The 22,932-nt window shown below is 50.8% G+C and overlaps 1 protein-coding gene across 4 annotated transcripts; it reads right to left on the bottom strand.

Annotated features, from left to right (window-relative positions):
- Positions 1-5,173: 5,173 nt before the first annotated feature.
- MMAB (metabolism of cobalamin associated B) lies at positions 5,174-22,824 on the bottom strand. 4 transcript variants are annotated; one of them, XR_005214049.1, is made up of 10 exons: positions 22,592-22,824; positions 20,981-21,042; positions 17,403-17,496; positions 15,704-15,761; positions 12,836-12,908; positions 12,507-12,604; positions 12,122-12,186; positions 9,697-9,756; positions 7,890-8,232; positions 5,174-7,465 (listed from the first exon to the last, which is right to left on the bottom strand). XR_005214049.1 is itself a non-coding variant. In XM_037817313.1 (10 exons), the coding sequence occupies exons 1-9, from the start codon at positions 22,705-22,707 to the stop codon at positions 8,151-8,153; spliced, it is 708 nt and encodes a 235-aa protein (XP_037673241.1). In that variant the 5' UTR covers positions 22,708-22,824; the 3' UTR covers positions 5,174-7,465; positions 8,122-8,150. The 4 variants fall into 4 exon arrangements, 3 of the variants coding, with proteins under 3 accessions (XP_037673241.1, XP_037673240.1, XP_037673242.1); XM_037817313.1 differs by having other exon boundaries at positions 8,122-8,232; XM_037817312.1 differs by lacking the exon at positions 5,174-7,465 and having other exon boundaries at positions 7,828-8,232.
- Positions 22,825-22,932: the final 108 nt, after the last annotated feature.

The following is a 22,932-nucleotide window of genomic DNA, read 5'->3' as shown; positions in this document are numbered from 1 at the left end:
TGCGTTAAGTAAAACACATAAAAAGCCCCCTTGGAGATTGTATCCCATGGAGAAAAGTAAATCCCCAAAAGGAAACAGAGGCATCACTATCAAGACTACATTTGATAGTCCCCAAAACGTAGCAAATGTCCACAAGAAGGTTCCAGGGTTTCCAAAGCCCATTCTGGTCCCCAGGGCAGTGGTAAGGATTTGGGTTCCAATTTAGAAAGGTTAGAATTCAAATCTAGCCTTGGCCTCTTCCTCCTTACAAGTCACGTAACATCTCCAAATCTGAAAAATGGGGAAAGCAATTCTTCCCATGTAGGGGGTCTGTGAGACCAAATGCAGTCACGCAGTCAGTGCCTGGCATGGAAAATGGGCACTCTCAGTTACTCCCCAAACCGGGGGCCTGATCACACCCTGTGTGGGGGGGCAAGGTGGGTGGCCCAAGCTCACGGGGGGCCAGGAAGCCACGCCTGCCTGACCCTTCAGTATATTCAATGACAGCTTTGGCCTCACTTCACTATTCCCTCCTTTTAGACAGGATTTGGAATTACTCGTTTCCTGATGGCATCCAACCCAGAGCAAAGCTGTGCTTCCTTGAACCCTCCCCAAAATCACCCAGCACAAGCCCATAGAGTGCTTCTCCCTCCTTGCAACAAGACAATAAATGCAACTTGGTTCAACTACAGACATGTTTTGCGTGGCCTCTGGCTGAGGGCGTTGCAAACTGTAAACCCAAAAATGTGCCTCTAAACAAAGCGTTTGCCTGGATGAAACGCAGCCACCTCTGGGCAGGGAGCCCAAACCCATTCCTGGTTTAGTGAATGGAGAGAAACCACAGCCCCAGGGAGTTGGCTTCTGGAACTACAGCCCTTAGGAGAACCGGCTTGCTGGCAGGGGGCGGGATGGACATTTGAGGGAGAGGTTGGAGGTGGGGTGGGGGTGGGACATGTCACATTCCTCACTGGCTTTCATCTTAACTTTGCGTGTTTTAATGTGCAACATAATTACAGATTCTGAATTATAGTATAAGCTCGTCGGGGCTGACTAATTAATTAGTCAGATTTATAAGCATTTGGTCCTCAAGATCTATGACCCTGATATGTCACCTCGAGACTGCTGAGAAATCCCTCTCCTGCCAGTGTATTTCCTTGAGGAGCTACGGGGTTGGGAGGGCTGCTTTCAGGCTGGCTTGGAAGGATGGCCCAGAAGCCACAGCTGATTCCAAAGTCCCCACCCCTTTGAGATCTGTGAGCGCTTTGTCCTAGGGATCCAGAAATGTCAAATACGGGCCACCTGTCCCACTACTTCCCTTGGAGGCTGTGGGAGACGTGACTACTAGATGACTAATAGATAACCAAACTCCTTCCTGCTGAATCTGGACACAGCCTCAGACTTGGGCTCATCATTGGAGCACCACTTTTTCCAGGTAAAATTAGGGTGATAATCCAGGATGAAAATCTAGATAACAAATGAAAGTCTAATGTCAAACCCTGCACAAGTTAAAGACACAGCAACCGACAGAGGATAGAGAGGGATGCCAACATCCTCAACAGTTTGGTGAAAAGCTGGAGCAATTATCCCCCGGGGACCTCTCTGTGGGTCGGGGAGCGTATTCCTTCCCTCCTTTGGTGGCCCAGGATCAATGAAGCCAAGTATGGACATTCAGGCTGCACAGGGACTGGGCTCCGGGCAGCCAGCTGTCCCCGACGGAATGAACACAGTGCATCCTCTCCAGGCTGCCAGACTCTGGGGGGTGGGTAGGGGCTCCCTCCCCATGGGCTGGGAAAGGTGAAGGGGTATCAGCCTCCCCATCTTGGCTCCGACCAGCCCAAGGAAGGTGGACAATTTATTACAGGGAGGGAAACCAATCGTTGGTTTCTCTTCTCTTCTCACTACTGTTGATTATACAAGTAAGCCGTTGTTAAATCCAACCCAAAAATCATTGGAGAAAAATTATAAAATCCAGATAAACAGAAATGAAATTAAAACCACCTGTAATCTCCCACTGTACAGATAAGTATTATGAACATATGGAATGGATCTTTGCATTTCTTCCTATGGGCTATACACACACACACATATATTTCTTTTGCAGAATTTGGATCATTCTAGACATACCATCTTATAACCTTTTTTTTTCCACTTAATAGATGGCGTACAGTCTCCCATAGTAACAAATATACAAACACCATCGTTTTCAGTGGCTCCATGACATTTTTTTTACAGTCCCTTATGGTTAAACATTTCATTTATTTCATCACCTAGCTTCCTATTGTTGAACATTTGTTTCCGATTTTTCCTGGTAATGAGCACTGAAAAAAACTCACAGCTCCATCTGTGTGTCTGTTTTCTTGAGAAATTCTGAGACATGGAATCGTAGGAGTTATGGAAGCACATTCCAGGATTTGAGCACACATTGCCAATCGCCCACCTGAGGGTGGTGCTGATTTCCACATTCCCCCCAGCAGCGTGGAATCAATTTTCTCTGTCTCCCAACTAGGTCTACAGGTGGAGAAATATATACAGGCTTCATAACGCTCTGTGGCTGCTGGGATGCTTGGAGATCAAGTTCCTTCTCTCCTGCTCCCCAGATCAAAGTGGCTGGCGGGCAGGGTTCCCACCCCCTGCTCCGCTGGCCCTGCAGCCACGCAGAGCCGGGGCTGGGTTTTCTCCCCGTCCGAGGCCTGCCGCTCACACCTTGTGGCGGCTGGCGTGCTCTTGAGTTATAGTGAAACTTATTTCCCCCTACAGCTCCTACGGAGTTAACAGATGTACGCACGTCTGAGGCAGCCATGCGGCAAGAGGCCTTGGGGCCAATCCTTCCCTTCCCTCCTTCCCTTCCCGACAGTGTGTAAGCGAGGGGAAGCCATGAATTTTATAAACAAGAATAAACAACCCCTAGCAACATATGCCTGCTCGACCCTTCCAAGGTGATAGTAAATAAAAGACACTGCTCACTGGGAAGGGACGTGGGTGCTGCAGATGGCCAGGGGCGAGGGCTGCGGGGTCCTGAAGGGAGCAGCAGCTGCTGCTGGGGGCTGTATCCATGGGGCTGGGTGTGGGGAGAGCGCATCCAGTTCTTGGGGTGCCTTTTGGTCCTGTGCCTGTTTCTCACCCTTCCTGGGAGACTGGTTGTCACCGAAGCAACCAGGATGCTCACAGGAGGAGCCTTGCCTCACTTAATTTTCAGTTAGATCATGGCCAACTGTCGCAAGATGATCACCCTTTTTGGGAGACCCACAGGGAACCCTCGGGCAGCCAGGGCCACCGTGCAGAGGCAAGAACGTGCTGGAGGTGGCCAGATCTCAGTTCAATCCTAGTTTGGCCAAATTGCCTCCCCTTGTGCCTCAGTTTTCACATCTGTCAATCAACGATACTAAGATCTACCCAATGGCCTGTTGTGACTACTGTGTTAAGAAGAGCTCAACGTGGGCTCAAAAATGGCAGCTGTTGGTTATATCACTATAACCTTCATCACCCCAGAGGCCACGGTGTGACTTTGAGCAAGTGACTTCACCCCTCTGAGCCTCAGTTTTCTCAACTGTGAAATGGGGAGAAAAACAGCATGTGCTTTGTTGGGTTCTAAGAAATAAAGACACATAAAAGACCTGGCATTAGATAGGTGTTGAGTGTTAGCCATGGCGTTTGGAGGCAAAGAGCCCTGAGTTAAAGCCTACCTCCACCTCTCAGAGCCGTGTGACCTTGAGAAAGCCTTTCCTCCTCTCTGGGCCTCGGCAAGGGCTGATAATATTAATAGCACCACCTTCACTGACTGTGGACAGAATTAAAAGAAATGTTGCACGTAAGGTGCTTAGCAAGACGCCTGGACATAATCAGTGCTCAATTAGGGGTCGTTGTTAGTATTTACTAAGTTCTCTCTGGACCTCAGTTTCCTACTCTGTAAAATGGAATCCCTTTTGGCTCTCACTGTTCTGTGGCTGATCACTCCCACTCTCATTTTGGCATGGTGTTGCAGGAGCCACGTCCCCGGGCTGTGACCAGCCCCATCTGGAGGCACCTGCCTCCCCCCACCCCACAGGAAAGGTGAGCAGTACTTGCTCAGCAAGTCTGAACAAATCAGGGGGCCTGCCAAGCGGTTGCTGGTGGTTCGATCAGGGCCTGAGCTATATGAAAGGACTTTGAAGAGGATAACACTTGTTTTAAATGCAATAATAGCTACATTTTTTTAAGCAGCTACTATGTGCCAGGCCCATGGCCTTATTCCCTGAATCCTAACAAGTTGGTAGTAGTATTGCATTATAAAAGATGAGGACTGAGGCTCAGAGTGGCTAAACGATTTCCTCAAGGTGACGCAGCTAGCAACTGGGCAGAGGTGGAACTGATAATAATAATAAACCACTGTAATAATAGCAGCTAGCATTTGCCAGGGGGTATGCTATGCCCTTTCAAAATGCCCTCATTAAACCCTCCCAAAGACCCTACGGGGTAGAGATTACTACTATTCCAATTTTACAGATGAGAATGGCACGGCATGCCCAGAGTCAGGAAGCTAGGAAAAGCCAGAGCTGCTCTCGAACCTGAGTCTACCTGGTGCCGAAGCCCGAGCCTTGCCTGCCTGTCATTCTCCGCCCTACACAGTCTTGCCAGCATCCAAGGTCATTCCGACAGCTGCTCCCAGCCAGCCCATCGTGATCCTTCTCACAATTCAAGGCTAGGGCTATACGACTTCCCCCAACCCCTGGCCCCAGAGACGCTGCTGGAGAAGGTGCCTTGTGAGTGCCGATTCAGCTCCCAGAGAGGGTAAGAACAGAGATTCTTACCTGCGGGTTCCACAGACTTCCTAAATGGGTGCAAGCTTCTGAACACCTATTTGTTTGCATATTTCTAGGGAGTGTGTGTACACAGCTTTCCTCAGAATTCTGGTGATGAACCCCAACTTTAGAAGCTTCTGATTCCATGGAGTGGGAAAAAATGAGGGATGTCCCAGAAGTTCCTTGGGTCTCCCCAACCTGCCCGTCCCCTGCCTCTGCTGGGGCTTAAGCACCATCTTCCATTGTACCCCCAGCTGAGCTGCAAAGGTGAATTTATTCCTCTAGATAATCAGAAAGGACCCGCTTGGGTCCAGCGTTGCCAGCGAGATGCCCAGGCCCCGTTCTGAGGGGATGGACAAGCCACAAATCCTTCCGGTGCTGATTTATGTAGCAGTCACACAGAATTTATTATACAAAGAATTTTATTCAATTAAACTTGAAAGGTGCCTGGATTCTTAAAGGTTCAGTAATGATAACTGGGACACAGAGATCATAAAACCGGATGGGCTGTCAGAAAAAGGTATCAGGGAGGTGGAGAGGGTGACATTGCCGTTGACGGGAGGATGCGGAACCAGGGACGTTTGTCATTGGGATGCATCGCAAGTTCAGGTTGTGAAAATTACTCAGTGAAAAATGTACATTAACAATAGCCCTGAAGTATCAGTTAAAGGAAATGAGGTTGAGAAATGAGACAGCAGAATCTATTAGTGCCTGCTGCTGCTCACTGCGGCCCAGGTCGTGATGAAAGTGACTGTCAAAGAGCAGTGGAGTATGAGGCCAGGAGTGACGGGCCAGGGGTCAGGAGCCGCGCCCGGGGCCCAAGTCTTACCGCTGACTCGCTGGGACAAGGTGGTTCTTGTCTCCGAGCCTCAGTTTCCTCACCTGCAAAGCTGGGCCTGTCAAGGGTGCCTCCTCCTAAAGTTGCTGTGAGGTTGAAATGAGATAAATGTACGTGGAGCACTTGCTCGGTCCTGGTACAGAGCAAACACTTAACAAATGCTGGCTGGTGGTATTATTATTGTGGGATCATCTAAATGGAGCGTTTGACATCAGCCTGGTAATGGTGCTAAGTATTGATCCGGAGAGCGGGACCCAAACTAGGGGGAGGTGACTGAGGCACCTGTCTTTAAGGGAGTGCCAAAAAACTCGGTAGTCAAGATAAATCATATTTCAATACAGTATCTTTAAAAACTCAAAATGACGCAAAAAAAAATCCACGATGAACAAGATATCACAATTTAAAGAGAGGCTGTTTGTTTTGCAACCATGTGTTACTATGCGATGGGAATAATCACTTGTGAGAACAAATTGAGCAATGTAGAGGCTTTATGTAACGTCATGTTTTTTGATTGTAGAGCTTTTTTATTAAGTTTTCCCACGTGGTTCAGAATATGGGAAGATATTCTGGAAAGCGAGATTTGATATTTTTTGCCTCGGGCTCCAACATGGCTTGGGATGGCACTGCCACAGAGCAAATGTTTCAAACCAACTCATCCTCTGATAAGGCTTTCTTGTTTTCTCCAAGGGTGAAGGCACTGGAGAGAAACGCTTCCAGAGGTGCCGAGTCGGCCCTGCAACTGGGCATTTCTAACGGAAATGTTCCCCAGTGAAAGGGAAGAGGGGGGACGTGGAGGCTGAGTGTAGGAAGCTGAGGGTTAACATCCATCCATTGACAGCCTGTCCCTGAAAAGGGTGTTGTCTTTACTCCGAGAGCCTCCCTCATCTTTGGAAGCTACATGTTACCACCGCGAGGAGTGTGGGGCTGTGGTTTTATTACACACATCCTGCACTTCCAGGGAGGTTCTGAGGTGAGGGCAGAGCCGAGTGATCCGCTGCAAGCTCCTGCAACCCAGCCCTCCTTGGGTGAGCCTTCGAGCTCTTAGGAGGAAGAGTCCACAGGCATTAGCCTCTCGGGAATCAACTCAAGTCTCTGCTTGCTGTGTTCCCAGTTCCGTTTACAAACAATAAGCACCTACTACGTGCCAGGCTTGGTGGGAGAGACAGACGGACAGGTGGGGTGGGACAAGTTGGACACGGCCACTTCCAGGAGCCACTTCACTCCTGGGTCATCAGCACCTCAGCTGCCCTGCCCCAGGTGTCCAAGGGCCACAGCAGCCGGCCAGGAACCAAAGGACCCACCGAGGACGAAACCTGCCTGTTCCTCTGCAGCAGCTGCCCAGGAACTAAAGGACCCTTAGGAGACAAGATGTACCCATTCCTCCCACAAAATCAGCAGGCGAGGCGGTAACAATGATGGCAAAAATATGCACGCGACTGGTGCTTGAAGGTTTGCTGCCTTGCGGCAAGGATAGCAGAAAGGCCGGCCTTCCAGGGCCTGGCACAGTGCCCCGTGGGAGGTGGGCGCTCACCAGGCACTCTCGGTCCTGCAGCCAGCCCGAGTCTGCCCTTCTGAGAAGTCATTTCCTGCAATTAGCACGGTGGAATCTTTACGTCCTCAGGACTACATCTTAGCCCTTCATAAATATCCCCCTTGCCAAGGACACAGCTGGCGCCGGCAGTCCGTTACATAGCGGGAGGGAGCGATGGTGACAAGTGAAATAAAATACCGCCGTGGCGTGGATTTCGGAGGCGGGAGGCAGCCAAGTGCAGCATCAGGAGGGTCTCGTCAGTGTCGGCCTTGTCAGAAACAGATGACCTTATTTTCTCAAGCTGAGCACATTCCGCCTCAGAGCTCCTCTCCATCTTGCCTGGGCAGGAGGAAGCACCTCTCAGAGGCAGAGGCATCTCTCCCCAGGGTCTCCGTCCCTTTTTAGAGGATTCTCCAAGATGAAGCCGCCCACCCCATCCCTGCAACATTTCAATCCAACCCGAGTATGTCAGAGGCCCTGCCTGTGAATCTGCAGCTGTCCTTCTCCCTGCACTTGGGAGGTGAGGGTGGCTCAGAGGTGACTAAACTTCCAAATCCTGCCTGCCTCCCCCTCTACAAATGTGACATTTAAAGCCCCTTTGGCACAGGTAAATCACAATTACATTTCCAAGGGCCTCTGGTTCCATCCTAAGCTCTGACAGTAAAAGGGTTGTTTCTCACACACACATGTACACACACACGCACCTTTCCAACTTTTATTCTTTTGTCGGCATGGCTCCTTCCCATTCCAGCAGTCGCCTTACCTTTCTTTTCCGCAATTCTGAATGCCCACTGCCCCACTAAGGCCAAGGAGCACTTGGGGGAGGTGGCAATTCTCCGACAGCCACAGTTCCTGGGACAAAGCTGAGTCTGGACAAAACACCAGCTTCCAGCCCCTGGGTGAGACCTTCGGGAATCAGGACCCTGGATGAGCAAACTCTTCTCCTCATCACCATCACCATGGAGGGGGCCAAAAAAGCTTCTCCGTCCCGTTACTTCCCAATGCCTTGGCTCAGTCCAATCAGTCATTTTTTCTTGTATATTTTTTCTTGATTCCCCTCCCTCATGGCTGTGTATCTGGCTAGTGTGAAGAGATAGTCGCTGAGTCTGGAGGGCGAGAGAGAACCAAACAAAATGATTCAAAATGGGAGATCAACGCTCCTTTATTAATCTCCAAGGAGGAAATATAAATTATGTGCCACCAGGAGAATTAGGTGGGGATGGCTGTGCTCAGTGAACTTGGGCTTTTATGGACGGCACTCAAGACAGGCTTCCATGGGATTTGAGGGCCCAACGAGGGCGCCAGGGCTGGGGCTGTTCCTGAAGGTCCAGCTCACTCACGCCGCCCTCCTCCTCCACCCTCCTGGCCCAATCCTGCCCTCCCAGGCCAGTGCCAAGCCACGTCCCTCTGGAACCCACCCCGGCCCATGCCCACAGCAGTCAGGGCCCCTCCCCTGGCCCCTGGCAGCCCCAAGGCCGTCTCTCAGGCACCGTGGAGGACCTGCTACTCTGGGCATCCTTCCCCATCATGGGCTGCGTGCACCTTGAGGGCCTGATACGCTGGTTTCCCATCTGCCTGGTGAAGCCCTGCTAGGGGGATGACTGGCTGTGGAGATAAGATGGAACGGCTCCTCACAGGGAGTGGGCCCCGGGCAGGCCCAGGGAGACACCCAGCCCCACTCCCCTTGCAGGAGCAGGAGGGCCGGCCAGGACCCACCAGGGCCCAGGCTACATCCCGAGGAGAGCACCCGCTGTGAGGTCACTTTTTTTTTAACTTTCTATTGTAGTAGCTGACGTAAAGCACAAATTTTCTCTTTTTAACCACATTTACATGGCCAAATTCAGTAGGATTAATTATAGTCACAATATTGTGCTACCACCACTGACATCCATTTCTCCTCCTTTTTTATCACCTCAACCGGAAACTACTTTCCCATTAAGCTACAACTCCCTCTTTCTGCCCCTGGTAACCTATAAACCACAGTGAGGTCACTGTCTGACCCCCAGGGCAGCCCCCCTGGGTCCTGCCCTTGCCCACACAGGGGCTGCACGAGCCATGACGAGTGGAAGCCAGCAGGGCAGGCCCCGGGCCGGCCATGGCTACAGGCTGAGGCTGGGCCACTGGGCTACAGAAGCCCCCCTGGGCCAGCCCAGTGCACCGGGTCTCTCTGTTCAGGGCCTCGTGGGGAGGGGAGACCACCGAGAGAGGGTCTGCTTTCCTGGGCTGCCAGGTCAGTCACCATCAAGACACCTTGCAGGGCCTTCCCTGATTGCCCTACTCAAAAGAGGTCCCTTCCACTGCACGATCCCTTTGTGCTTACATATATGTATTTTGCTGGTTTTTTTAGTGCAGCCGCTTCCAATAAGATGTTAACCTCTCTGGGGACAGGAACAAGTGTCCGCCTTGCGCAGAGCCTCAGGCCCCAGGCCCAGGAGGCACCCAGCCCCAGCAGATGCTCAGTGATTATTCACTGAATGAATGAATGAGCACCACCCGGCACTGCTCCCCAGGCCCATTCCAGGGCTATTTCCACAAAGAGGGCTTGGTTTTCAGACTCTCCATCTACATACCTGTTTAAGAACTTGGCCACATTTGCGTCTGTCTCTCCCGTCTGGACGAGAGGCACCACGCTGGACAGGGAGGAAGCACAACTGTCAGGCCGTGTCCCAGCACCCAACACGCCCACTTCCCGGGGCCCTGGGCCAGCAGCTCACAACCTGCCACCACTTGGTCTGAGCCTGCGCAAAGCCCACCCCGCACTCCAGATGGAAAATCTGAAGTCTAAAAGCTGAACCCGGGTGTCCTACCTCCTTCCTGTGGGCGCATCACACGTGGGCCTGAGGAGGCTAGAGGACAGTGGGGTGGCGGGAACGTCTGAGCCTGCCTGCCTTCTTCTCACTGGGGGTCCTCCCTGTCGGGGGGCTGAGGACGGTGGGCTCTGACCCCGACTCGCCAGGAGTTCCCACTCCAAGCCCCTTCTAGGTTATGACTCCCCTAAGTCTTAGGGGAGAAAACAACGCAAGCAAACCACACTCCCAGTGCCCTGCATGACCCTGGGTTGCCTGGGGTCCCTGCCAGCCTGCGTGCAGACGCTGTAGGGAGTGACTTGCGCCCCCTGAACACCTGCCACGTGGCAGGCCCTCGCTAGGCCCTCCGCGCACGTCCCCATTTGCGTAATCCTTGCTGGCAGGCAGCCTCCCTGCTTTCTAGAGGGAAACAAGGCTTGGGTCTTCTGCTCCCTGCCCAAGGCCACACAGCTGCAAAGTGGCCCGGGCAGCACGTGCCCCAGGCCCGCCCCCCCAGAGCCCACACGCTCTCTGCACCCCCAGGCTGCCCTGGGCACAGACGCTCAGCGTGGGGCTTTCTCCACACGCACGCTCCTGAGACCACTCTCTGCACACCTGTCCCTGCGCCGGCCGTGTAACCGTCCAGAGTATCTGCTTGGCCAGACCCCACTGTTGGGCCTTTGGGTCATTTCCATTGCTTTGCAAGTTTGAGCACTGCTGATGTGGGTGGCATGGCACCGACAATTTTTTCCTTTTGAGGCCAAAGCTCTTTTTGTTAACCAGGAAGCCTTTAAGAAAACTCCTGGGACCAAGCACCTTTCGGGGAAGGGCTAACTCTGGGGGGTGTGGGGCTGTGGGGAGGGCCTGGGCTCAGACCCTGCCTCCACCACCATGGACAGCCCGGGCGGCCCTGACCACATCACCTGTCTGAGCCCCGGTTCCTCACTCCTGTAAATGGAGGTCGTCACCCTCTCTCCGAGTGTGCTGCTCCCCTGGCCTGGACACTCCGCCCCACCGCAACCCCCATCCTTCAATTCACCCCAGGCCGAGACGGCCAGTGCCGAGACCACCCCTGCCCTCCCTGCAGGGCCGTCCCGGCACCGAGCACCCTTCCCACAGGGCCCCAATCCTGGTGGATGGTGCTGAGTGCTCACTTCTGCTCAGCTCAAACAGCACCTCCTCTCCCGGTGGCCCTCACTGAGCACCCCATCTAGACGACCCCCATGCACAGCCCAGGACAGGGAGCTGGGGCACAGGTGAGGGGCAGTTCTCACCAAATACCTTTTTGAATTTTGTACCGAGTTCCAGTATGTATGTGTTTGGTTGTTGTCCCAGTTTGAATGTATTATGTCCCCCAAAATGCCATTATCTTTGATGCAATCTTGTGTGGGCAGATGAATTAGTGTTGATTAGATTGTAATTCTTTGAGTGTTTCCATGGAGATGTGCCCCACCCAACTGTAGGCGATAACTCTGATTGGATAATTTCCATGGAGGTGTGGGCCTTGATTACTTTACTAGAGCACTACATAAGCTCAGACAGAAGAACTGAGCTTGCTACAGCCAAGAGGGACACTTTGAAGAACACACAGGAGCTGAGAGAGGAGCTGCAGCTTACAGAGACATTTTGGAGATGGCCTTTGAAAGCAGACTTTTGCTCCGGAGAAGCTAAGAGAGGACAAACGCCCCAAGAGCAACTGAGAGTGACAGTTTGAAGAGAAGCTGAAGCCTAGAGAGGAACGTCCTGGGAGAAAGCCATTTTGAAACCAGAACTCCAGAGCAGACACCAGCCACGTGCCTTCCCAGCTAACAGAGGTTTCCGGACGCCATTGGCCATCCTCCAGTGAAGGTATCCAATTGTTGATGAGTTACCTTGGACACTTTATGGCCTTAGGACTGTAACTGTGTAACCACACAAACTCCCTTTTATAAAAGCCAATGTATCTCTGGCTTTTGCATTCCAGCAGCATTAGCAAACTGGAACAGGTGTAAACAATCTAGGCCCCAGCCCTGCCCCGTTCACCTCATCCGCCTCGTTTCTCTGCGTAGCTCTTGTCATGATGTGAAATTACATCATGTATTGGTTTATCTATCATCACCTTCCCCTGACCCAGAATGTCAGGGCTCTGAGGACAGGGACTTGGCCTGGCACGGTGAAGTGGCACCTGCCTCCCACTCGCACGAGGCTCCCGCTCCTGAAGGCCCCTTACCGTCTCTCAGCTCGGCGGCACACGGCCCGACAGAAATGCAGCGCGGCGCTGCTCTTGCCTCCCGACTGAAACAAAAAAGCAGCCTGGCTGGAAGAGGAGTGGGCAATGTGCCCCCTGCAGACACGCAGACTCTGCCCACCACCCAGGGCCATCTGTCCCCAGTGGGCCCTGTCACTGGGCACCCGCTGGGCGGCTCCCTCCAAAGGAGTGGGGCTGGAGAGGGGTCAGCAGGGACCCAGAGGGGACTTGGGGGGCAACTTCTGTCACTCTTAGGAGACACAGAAAAGGTCTTAATTCCAAAGCCCACACGTTTTCGTCAATTCCCTTGGCCTGCAGCCTCTTCCCGCCCCACCCCACCCCTAGGTTCAGGCCACCCGGTACCTACAGGCAGGATAAAAGCTGTGAGAGGAGGGAGCTGGCTCGAGTACTTGTCAATCCAGTGCTCCAGCTCCACGATGGGCCCCTCCTCGAAGGCAGTGAGCTCTGAGGGGAAACCGCCATGAGGCCCAGGGCCAAATCAGCAAGGAAACTGCCCCACAGCCCTTCTACCTGGTGCCGCACAAACCGCTTCCACTGATGCAGAAGGTACCACCACCCAATCCCATCTGCAGGTCCATGGGGGACTAGGCTCCCGGGTGGTGACACCCACGGGTGACCCCATCCCCCAGGCCCCCGCAGGGCCTCTGAATACACATGGCGGCTTCACAGAATTACTTAAGTGGGCCTCCCTGGCCGAGGAGCTTGGCGTGGCGAGGGCAGCACCCACGTCCTGCAGCGTGCACTGGATCTGAGGGGGAACAGAAGGCGAGAGTGAGGTCTCTTCCTGGTGAGCGGCACAGAATAGAATTACGTGTGTGAGGTGTCAGGGACACAAGTGCTGGTTTGCTGGGGGCTGTCAGAGCCTTTAATTAGCTGCCTTTGAAAGGCTAATTAGCAAACTCTGCCTGAACCTTCAGCACAAGGTACCTTCCTCCTCCTCGGACCCCAGCCTGCTGGGAGGGGCCTGGTGCTGCGGCTTGTTCTGAGCTGGTGGGAGGAAAAGGCTCCCGGAGAGAGAGAGTCAGACAGACAGAAGAGTATTAAGCATCCCGTGACTGACAAGAGGAACCTTTCAGCCCTCATCAATGTCTTCCACGTGCCTGGGCCCTGTCAGGTGTTTTCTTTTTCCTACACTGACAGCTTTGATTCTCTAGCCCTGTAAAGCTGGGCCAAGAGACCAAACCCAAGTGCCTCCCACACCGTAGAAGACGAGGAATTGTGAGGATGTAGACTGGGAGAACGTGGCCAGCTGAGGCTGGTGCTGTGAGGGAGGGGACTGCCCCAGGAGCAGGGAGCACAGCTGGGGCGATGCCTGTGCCCCAAGGGGGGCGACGGGCTTGCTTGGAACAGAGGTGGCCTGTTGTACCAGTTTGTATATATTATGCCCCCCAGAAAAAGCCATGTTCTTTGATGCAATCTTGTGGGGGCAGACATGTTAGTGTTGATTAAGTTGGAACCTTTGGATTAGGTTGTTTCCATGGAGATGTGACCCACCCAATTGTAGGTGATAAGTCTGACTGGATAATTTCCATGGAGGTGTGACCCTGCCCATTTAGCGTGGGCCTTGATTAGTTTATTAGAGTCCTATATAAGAACCTCAGCCAGAAGGAGCTCGCTGCTGCAACTCACAGAGAAATTTTGAAGATGGCCATTGAAAGCAGAGTTTTGCTGATGCTTTGGAGGTACTAGCCCAGAGCTCACCCCAAGAAGCTGACACAGAGACATTCTGGAGAATGCCATTTTGAAATGCAACCTGGGACACCAGCTGCATGCCTTCCCAGCTAACAGAGGTTTTCCGGACACCATTGGCCGTCCTCCAGTGAAGGAACCCGATTGCTGATGTGTTACCTTGGACACTTTATGGCCTTAAGACTGTAACTGTGTAACCAAATAACCCCCCTTTTATAAAAGCCAATCCATTTCTGGTATTTTGCAGAATGGCAGCATTAGCAAACCGGAACAGCTCTTTGCTGGGAGTACTCGGGCCCCTGCATGACCAGTGACCAACAAGCTCCAGGCCGATGACGCCCACACATGCCTGCCTCTGGCTCTGTGCCCAACCGGGGTCCCCTTGGGCTGGTCTGTGAGCACTGAGCAAACGCCACCGTGAAAGAGCAGGGCACAGTGGGACGGGCATGGGTGGCCGACCCACTGGACCAGAAGAGACCATGGGCCTGTTACTTGAGCTCTTGGTGTCCCTGAGTCTTCAGGTGGAAGTGGGGTAATAATAACCACTTGGTGGGCCAACCACAGGGCTAATCCCCCCAAGGGCAGAAGAGTTGGCACCTATTTGGGCATCAAGCTAGGGGACCCTGGGCAAGTCCCGCTTTCTAGGCCTTGGTTTTGCCCCTTGTAAAATGCGCACACCAACCTCCCCTCACAGGCCTCTGTGAGGACCAAATGAGGGGAGGCGAAGAGAGCACGGGCTCGCTGCCTGGCTCCTGTTCACAGTTCACTGGCACCCATTGAACTACTCACAGGGAGACAGAAAAGTGAGCAAGCAGGTTAGCACTCCCTTCAATGACTTGTCAGCAGGGGAAGCACAGGAGCTGTGGAAACCCAGAAGAGGTGCCGACGCAGACTGGGGGCGGGGTGGCCAGGGAAGGCCCTGGAGGTGAAGTGAAGCTGTGACCCAAAGCACAGGGTGAGGGGCACGTCACTGCCCTTCCCTCGTCCCCTGCAAACCCCGACTCGGATGACCGCAGCACCCAGGAACAACCACTGTGGATGGAGATGGTTCCTTGTTACAAGGTGGAGAACTGTTCTCCATTATATAGGCCGTGGGTCATTCATGGAGGGTTCTGGTAGCTGAGGCCCCCCCATCCTTCTGCAGCCACAGCCTACAGCAGCCCACTCCCCTCCATCTGCTCCCAGGAAGCTGGGAGCATCAACAGGGGCAAAAAACCTGGGCCAGGTGGGGCCGGAGGACAGAAGCAACCGTTTCTAAGGACTCGGGGTGACCTGCACAGCACATGGACCTAGAACTGACCCACACCCCATGGCCTTCTGGGGCCATCCCTGCCTCTGTCTCAGAAGCTCCCCCATGGATCATGCTTCTGCTGATTCTTCAGAAGTGAGCATAAGTGCTGGGAACCCTAGTGCCACTGGCCAAGGTGCCACACACAGGCTCTCTTGGCCTTGGTGCCACTGACGTGTAGGGCCAGGCCATTCTTTGCGGGGGAGGAGGGAAGACTGAGCACTGAAGGGTGCTGAGCAGCATCCCCAGCCTCCACCCACTGGGTGCCACCAGCACCCTCCCACACATGCATGATGACAACCAAAAATGTCTCTGGGCCTTACCCTGGAGGCAGAATCACCCCAGTTGAGAACCACTGCTCTTTACATTTAATGCCACTTAATGCCGTCCTCACCACCCACATGTGAGAGGTGAGTATCCCTGCACGTCCCCATTTTACAGAGGAAGGGACCCCATTTTACAGAGGGAGAAGGACTGGCTGCCCCGGGTCACACAGAGAGAAAGTGACAGTCAGATGGTAAGTCCAGTTACGGCCACCAGGCCTTGGGGTAAACGACGTTACTCACTTTCTCAAGCTCTTCAGCAAATGCGTGGCCTTTCTCTGCAATTAATTCCATAGCAAACCTATGAGGAAAAGGGGGAAAGAATTCACCTCTAACATATCATTCCCAGGGCTTGTTTTGCTGTACGGCAATAGATTCTAGGTGGTAGGCCATTCGGCTAACTTAGCTGTAATAGCCACAGTGTTATTTTTCTTGTGACAATGAGAACATCGCCAACTGTCATTTGGATAGGGAAATTTTGCTTCTCAAAATGCCTTTTCTTCTACTCTTTCACCCACTCAACAATTACTCTGGCCAGGCCTCGGCGTTTCAGTGGCGAACAGAAGCCAACACTGGCTCTGTCCAGCAGGAGCAGGAGAGACACTCTCAGCTATCACAGTTCAGAATGTGAAGTTACAAACTGAAGGATGGGGTGAGAGTCCTGTGAAAGGCATTCAGGGAGGGCTTCCTGGAGGAGGCGATGTTGGCAGCCTCCAGGAAGGCAGGGCTGGGAATGTCTGGGTCACCCTGGTGATTAGTGGTGCCTGGTACACAAAGCACCGCTAACCAATCTGTATCTGACAAAGGAAGAATCCAGAATTGAGGTTCCCCGAGCCCCTGCCCCCACAAACTAAGAAATCAAGGCTCACTGCCATGCTAATTCGGAATCGTTGGTGCTGGAACCTGCCTTCTCCCACCTCTTCCCAGTTGATCTTGTGTTTGCCTTCTTCCCTCCCCACCACACTGCAGAATTTAGCTTTCTCTACCCTGCCAGTAGACTGTCTACACCTGCCATTATCTGTTCTGAAAATCTCACCCAGTCAGGCCCATCATGGAGAACAACAATACATAATATTATTATTTGTGCTAGGCACCATCCTAGAGATGGAACGTGGATTTCTCATTTAATCCTCACAACAATGCAATGATCACAACTACTGTGACTATCTGATAGAGCAGTAATTGGAGGCTTAGAGAGGCCAGGCCATTTGCCCAAAATCGCAAGTCAGTTAGCAGTGGTACGGAATGTGAACCCAGGTCTAACTGATTCCTACATACCTTTAACCACTAGGCCACATCAGAGCTTGTGAGCCAGCCAACATCAAAGCTTACACTGATAACAGCTTGCTATGTGTGAGGGACTGGACTACTGTTCCCAAATATTTGTTGCCACTCCCACCCACTGGTATTGCCCCAGACAGAGGCTGTCTTGCCAGCCCAAGTCCCAGAGTCAAGGCCACATGGAGCAGAGACACAGCCAACTGCAACGGGCTTGAAGTGAGGGCATGAAATACATCTTTGGGGGACTGTTTGTTACACAGCATGACCCAGCCGATCCTGACTAATTAATTCCCTGAGTCAACCTTCTAAACTCTGGCTGTGCATTTGCTTATTCAAACACAACACAAAAAAATACAAAAGTGCTCACATCTGGTGCATGCTATACTGTGCTTGATCCCCCTCTTTCACTTAATGTATGTATTTCAAAGGCACACACGGAGGGGAAAGGCAGTTTCACATGTTGTGGGACAGATACCATCACAGGGACAGGCAGGGCCAGCAGGAAAAGGTGCCTGCAGCCAGGCAACATTGTGGTACAGACCTGTGTATCCAGGATAAGGCCTGTCTGTCAAGGGCTGTGACCTCATAGGGGGCTGACATTAATTATATCTACCAATGCCCAAGCCAAAGTCAACCTCAAGGCCAAGCCTGTTCTCCTTACCCAATGGCTGAGCTTAATTCATCTGTAGTTCCCACGGCTTCAAACACTTGGTCATCTTTGGGTCTCCTTTCTCCGGTGAAGGTGCTAGAAAACCCTGTGAAAAAATGTGGAACGCCCCCCCAAATTAAGATATTTTTCCCTTTTATGTTCTTAAAAAAACAACATTTAATTTGCAGTATAACATACGCACAGAAGAGTGGACAAGTTGATGAATTGCTACCAACTGATCACACCTCTGCGATCAGCACCCACACTGAGAGGCAGAACCTGATCAGCACCCTAGAAGCATCATGTGCCCCCTTCCCAGTTGCTACCCCCCAAAGGGTAACTACTATCCTAACTTCATTCTAGGTATGCTTTTATTTTAAGCTTAACAATCATATACTAACCATCATGATAAAGAAATAAAACAGGCAATGTGTAACATAGTGTGCTGGTTTGAATGTATTATGTCCCCCAGAAAAGGCCATGTTCTTTGATGCAATCTTGTGGGGCAGACATATTAGTGGGTACTAAGTTAGAATGATTGGATTAGGTTGTTTGCATGGAAATGTGCCCCACCCAACTGTAGGTGATAACTCTGATGAGATATTTCCATGGAGGCATGGCCCCACCCATTCAGGGTGGGTCTTGGTCAATGGAGCCATATAAATGAGCTGACAAACAGAAGGAACTCAGTGCAGTTGAGAGTGACATTTCGAAGAGAAGCTACATCCAAGAAGGACACTTTGAAGAATGCACAGAAGCTGAGAGAGTAGCTGCAGATGAGAGACAGTTTGAAGATGGCCAATGAAAGCAGACTCTTGCTCCAGAAAAGCTGAGAGAGGACAAATATCCCAAGTGCAACTAAGAGTGACATTTTTGAGGAACTGCAGCCTAGAGAGGAACATCCTGGGAGAAAGCCATTTTGAAACCAGAACTTTGGAGCAGATGCCAGCCGCGTGCCTTCCCAGCTAACAGAGGTTTTCCAGACACCATTGGCCATCCTCCAGTGAAGGGACCTGATTGCTGATGTGTTACCTTGGATACTTTATGGCCTTAAGACTGTAACTGTGTAACCAAATAACCCCCCTTTTATAAAAGCCAATCCATTTCTGGTGTTTTGCATTCCGGCAGCATTAGCAAACTAGAACACATAGTATGTGTATATTATAATTGTATTTCACATGTAATCAAAGCCCTCTGTTCCTCCCCCTGGGTTGCATTTCCTGCCTTTCTCACTCCGAGCACTAGGAAGGAGAAAAGCTGCCCGACAGTGAGGCCGGGCCTGGCACCAGTAGCCAGGCTTTGGTGTCACTAGGCACTGACTGGCCTGGCACAGCAGGTGTGATGTGGCATCATGTTGAACATAAACGATTCTGCGGAACACCAACATCGGACAAGGACACTGTGACTGTGATGGCTCGAGACCACAAGACCATTCCATAATCGCCTCTAAACACAGAACAATGGCCAAACAATGTCCGGATTGCAATCGTGGCCAAACATCTCCCTTTCCTTAGTAATGTGAGTGACTGCTCCTTCTTGGTCAATCACAGCTTTAGCTTCTCTTTGTGTCTCCTACTTTCTGGATAAAAATATTAAGATACCCAGTTATAGAATAACATCTGCTTCTTGCCAGCATTTAATCCAGAGCAAAGCCTCATTTTCTTGAAAAGCCCAATCGTCTAATAAGTCCTTTCCAACATCCTCAAGTTGAGTCGCCTCACGTTTCCCCACGGTGTGCTGTCTCCTTGTTGCAACAGGCCAAGAAACTCAACTTTGACTAGAGATGCATCCCTGGAGGTCTCTGGCTAGAGGTATCAATGCTATTATCCTGACATGTATTATTCCTATGCATGTTTTCACTTCACTACATATGTGCATATCAGAAAACACTAGTGATCTGCGTGGTTTTAAACCTCGGGAAATGGCGTCAAACTGATATATTCTTCTTACCTTTTTTCTGTACAGCATTATGTCCCAGTATGCTTTTTTTTAATTTACCAAAGTGAAACATGCTCATTATAAAAAGGTATCAGAACAAAAGCATGTACAATACACAAAGACCTTCATCTGTTCCCCTCCCCCACAACCCAATCCCTCTCCCTAGATAACAGTCTGAATGTAATTCAAGTTGATTTTGATTGTATTGTTATGCAATTTACTTTTTTTAATTCAGTTTTATTGAGATATATTCACATACCATGCAATCATCCATGATGTACAATCAACTGTTCACAGTACCATCTTATAGTTGTGCATTCATCACCCCAATCTATTTTTGAACATTTTCCTTATACCAGAAAGAACCAGAATAAGAATAAAAAATAAAAATAAAAAAAGAACACCCAAATCACCCCCCCTCCCACCCTATTTTTCATTTAGTTTTTGTTCCCATTTTTCTACTCATCCATCCATACACCGGATAAAGGGAGTGCGATCCACAAAGTTTTCACAATCACAGTCACCCCTTGTGATCTACATTGTTATACAGTCGTCTTCAAGAGTCAAAGGCTACCAGGTTGGAGTTTGGTAGTTTCAGGTATTTACTTCTAACTATTCCAATACATCAAAACCTAAAAAGTGTTATCTATATAGTGCGTAAGAATGTCCACCAGAGTGACCTCTCAACTCCATTTGAAATCTCTCAGCCACTGAAGCTTTATTTTGTTTCATTTCGCATCCCTCTTTTGGTCAAGAAGATGTTCTCAATCCCATGATGCTGGGTCCAGATTTATCCCCGGGAGTCATATCCTGCATTGCCAGGGAGATTTACACCTGGAGTCAAGTCCCACATAGTGGGGAGGGCAAGTGAGATCACCTGCCAAGGTGGCTTAGCTGGAGAGAGAGGGCCACATCTGTGCAACAAAGAGGCACTCAGGGGGAGACTCTTAGGCACAATCAAAAGCCAGTTTAGCATCTCCTTTGCAGCAACAAGCTTCATAGGGGCAAGTCCCAAGACAGGGGGTTCAGCATGTCAAGCTGTCAGTCCCCAATGTTTGTGAGAACATCAGCAACAATCCAAGTGAGGAAGTCCAACACCTCTATGTTCTCCCCCAGCTCTTCAGAGGGGCTCCGAATATATATTTTTATTCTCCACCCAAATTACTTTGGGATGTGTTGCTATTTCACTCTAACCTATACAGACCTACCATATCTCACTTCTTATTCCAAGTGCCATGTAATTGTGGTGTTTGAATGAACTGACTGTAGAAGTTATATTGTTTAGAAAATATAGATCCTACACCAAATAAACATTTCTTCCCTTGGGCTCACATGGAAGTTGAAGTTTTAACACATAGTCAGTTTCAAACTTTACCCTTTGGCCTGATTTGCCCTAGTCTTAACCAGATCTGCTTCATTCATATCTCTAATTAAAGTCAGCTTTTTTTAAAAAAAAAAAAACAGTTGCTGTATGCGTTAATACTGACATTCATATCTGCCAAGCTTTTAACACTTAATATATCTGAGCATTTTCCATTTCAGTATAATAAGCTGTCACATACTTTTTAATGGTTGCAATGAATTTGGAAGAATTTTTAAATGGGGTGCCTGACATACATCTGTCTTTGCATTTTTCTCCTAACCCAGCCTACCTTTGTCTCCTGTTTTGGTGTAAATCTTGGGGATCCTGGTTGTCTCCGAGGAAGGCTGCCACCTAACAAGAAACAAACATCAAGAGGTGGTAAGTGGGCACGGCTTACACAGTAGGGCACCTCCCTCAGTGGGTGCTAATGGATTGAATTGTGCCCCGCCCCCAAAAATCATGTTCCCCCAAAAAGATAACACCAGTCATGAATATGACCCTATCTGGAAATAGATCTTTGAAGACATTATTATGTAAGATGAGGCTGAACTACATTAGAGTGGGCCCTAATCCAATATGACTGGTGTCTTTGTAAGAAAACGAAACATGGACACAGACCAAGAGAAAGAAGACTGCCATGGATGGAGGCAGAGGTGGAGTTAGGGTGCCGCAAGCCACGGAATGCCAAGGATCGCCAGTAACCACCAGAAGCTAAACAAGGCATGGAACAGCTTCTGCCCTATGGACTTCGAACATGGCCCTGCCCACACCTTGATTTCAGATTTCCAACCTCCAGAACTGTGCAACAATAAATCTCTGTTTTAATCCAGTCTGTCTGTGGTTCTTTGTTAACAACAGCCCTAGGAAACTAAACTACATTGTGCTGCTTGTAACCCTGGAGGCAGCACTCACCTCCTTGTGCCTTGATGGTCATTTACTGTTGAAATCTCTTCCCTCCTAGATTGCAAGCCCTTTGTGGGCAAGCTCTATGTCTTGCCCATGTCTGTATCTTCATAGTTGCTGATGCAGTACATTGCTCAAAGCAGATGCTCGATAAAAACTTGCTGAAAGAAGTTACTGATCACTTCCTATCATCCGTGTACTATCCTAAGTGGATTATGAACATTATCTCCCGGAACCCTTCTCAACAGCCCCAGAGGTAGGAACCTTCATTTTACCACAGAGGGAACTATAGCTCACAAGGTTTGAGACTCACCTTCTTAGTGACCCAGGTAGGAAGAGGTGAGGCTGAGAATCATGCCTCGACTGTCTTACTCCATGGCCCAAATTCTTATTTCTACTCCACCCAGGGGCAGGGCCTCTGAATAGGGAAGAAACCTGGGCCACTTCCACTCTTTGAGGGTTCATGTATATTCAGAAATTAATAACTGCCATCAAAGAGGTCTGAAAGCTGGTATTTTTAGGTAGCAACAAAACATAACTCGGATACACACCTCGGAATAAAAATGTGATATCATAATGCCATTCAAAGGCGACATAACTATATCTATGAAACACATTAATTCATGGTGCTCTACAGTTTCTGAGTTCTGGGAATGGGGTGCAAGTTTCAAGTTGTTTGAGGAAAGCCATCATTAGATCGTGTTACTGTATTTTTCTGCTGGAGATAAGTCAAAATCGGAATTGATGCCTCTCCTGACAGTGAGTCCAGGCCCTCCTGGCCCAAGTGGGGTATGGCCTGCCCTGACTGATGGTAGCTGGACTTTTGCAAAGAAATCCTGGTGTCTGGCTTCCACGGTGTCATGATGACGTCAGGACTGAGACGGGACGTCACCTAGCGGTTGCAGCCGTGACCTCACTGCAGTGTGATCAACTCCTGGAGACGCGCCACGATGATTCACGACAGGTATGCGAGTTACCCTCCCAGCCAGGCACTCACCTGTCCCCGTCTTCCACGCCCTGGGGACCGCGGCTCTGGAAACGGGGATACAGTAGCCTGCCCGGACAGAAGCACCCGCGCAGGCCAAGGCGGCCTCCCCAAACCCACACAGCCATCCGCAGGGCAGCTGGTGGAAGGCTGACCCCGCCAGGCTCCCGTCCAGGTCCCAGGGTCACTCCACCTACTGCCGGACACGCCACCGCTCAGCCGCCATTTTCCATTGGCCCGTGACTCTCGCCCCAGGGCGGGGCACTCCCAGGGACTTGCTTCCTATTGGTTCACAGAAAGAAACTGGGCGGGGAAACCGGTGGCCCTTGGTTGCAACACCTATTGGCTGATGC

This window comes from Choloepus didactylus, chromosome 23 (assembly GCF_015220235.1).
Source record: "Choloepus didactylus isolate mChoDid1 chromosome 23, mChoDid1.pri, whole genome shotgun sequence".
Lineage (NCBI taxonomy): Eukaryota > Metazoa > Chordata > Mammalia > Pilosa > Megalonychidae > Choloepus > Choloepus didactylus.
The sequence above is the reverse complement of the archived record's forward strand: the minus strand, read 5'-3'. Positions and strand labels throughout refer to the sequence as shown.

Excerpts from the sequence above, each read along its gene's own strand:
- MMAB (XM_037817313.1), bottom strand. The coding sequence starts at position 22,707 with ATGGCTGTGTGGGTTTGGGGAGGCCGCCTTGGCCTGCGCGGGTGCTTC. Across the intron at positions 9,757-12,121 it reads TGCCGCCGAGCTGAGAGACG|CGTGGTGCCTCTCGTCCAGA; the intron begins GTAAGGGGCCTT and ends CTCCCTGTCCAG. Across the intron at positions 8,233-9,696 it reads GTGGCCAAGTTCTTAAACAG|ACTCAGCGACTATCTCTTCA; the intron begins GTATGTAGATGG and ends CTCGCCCTCCAG.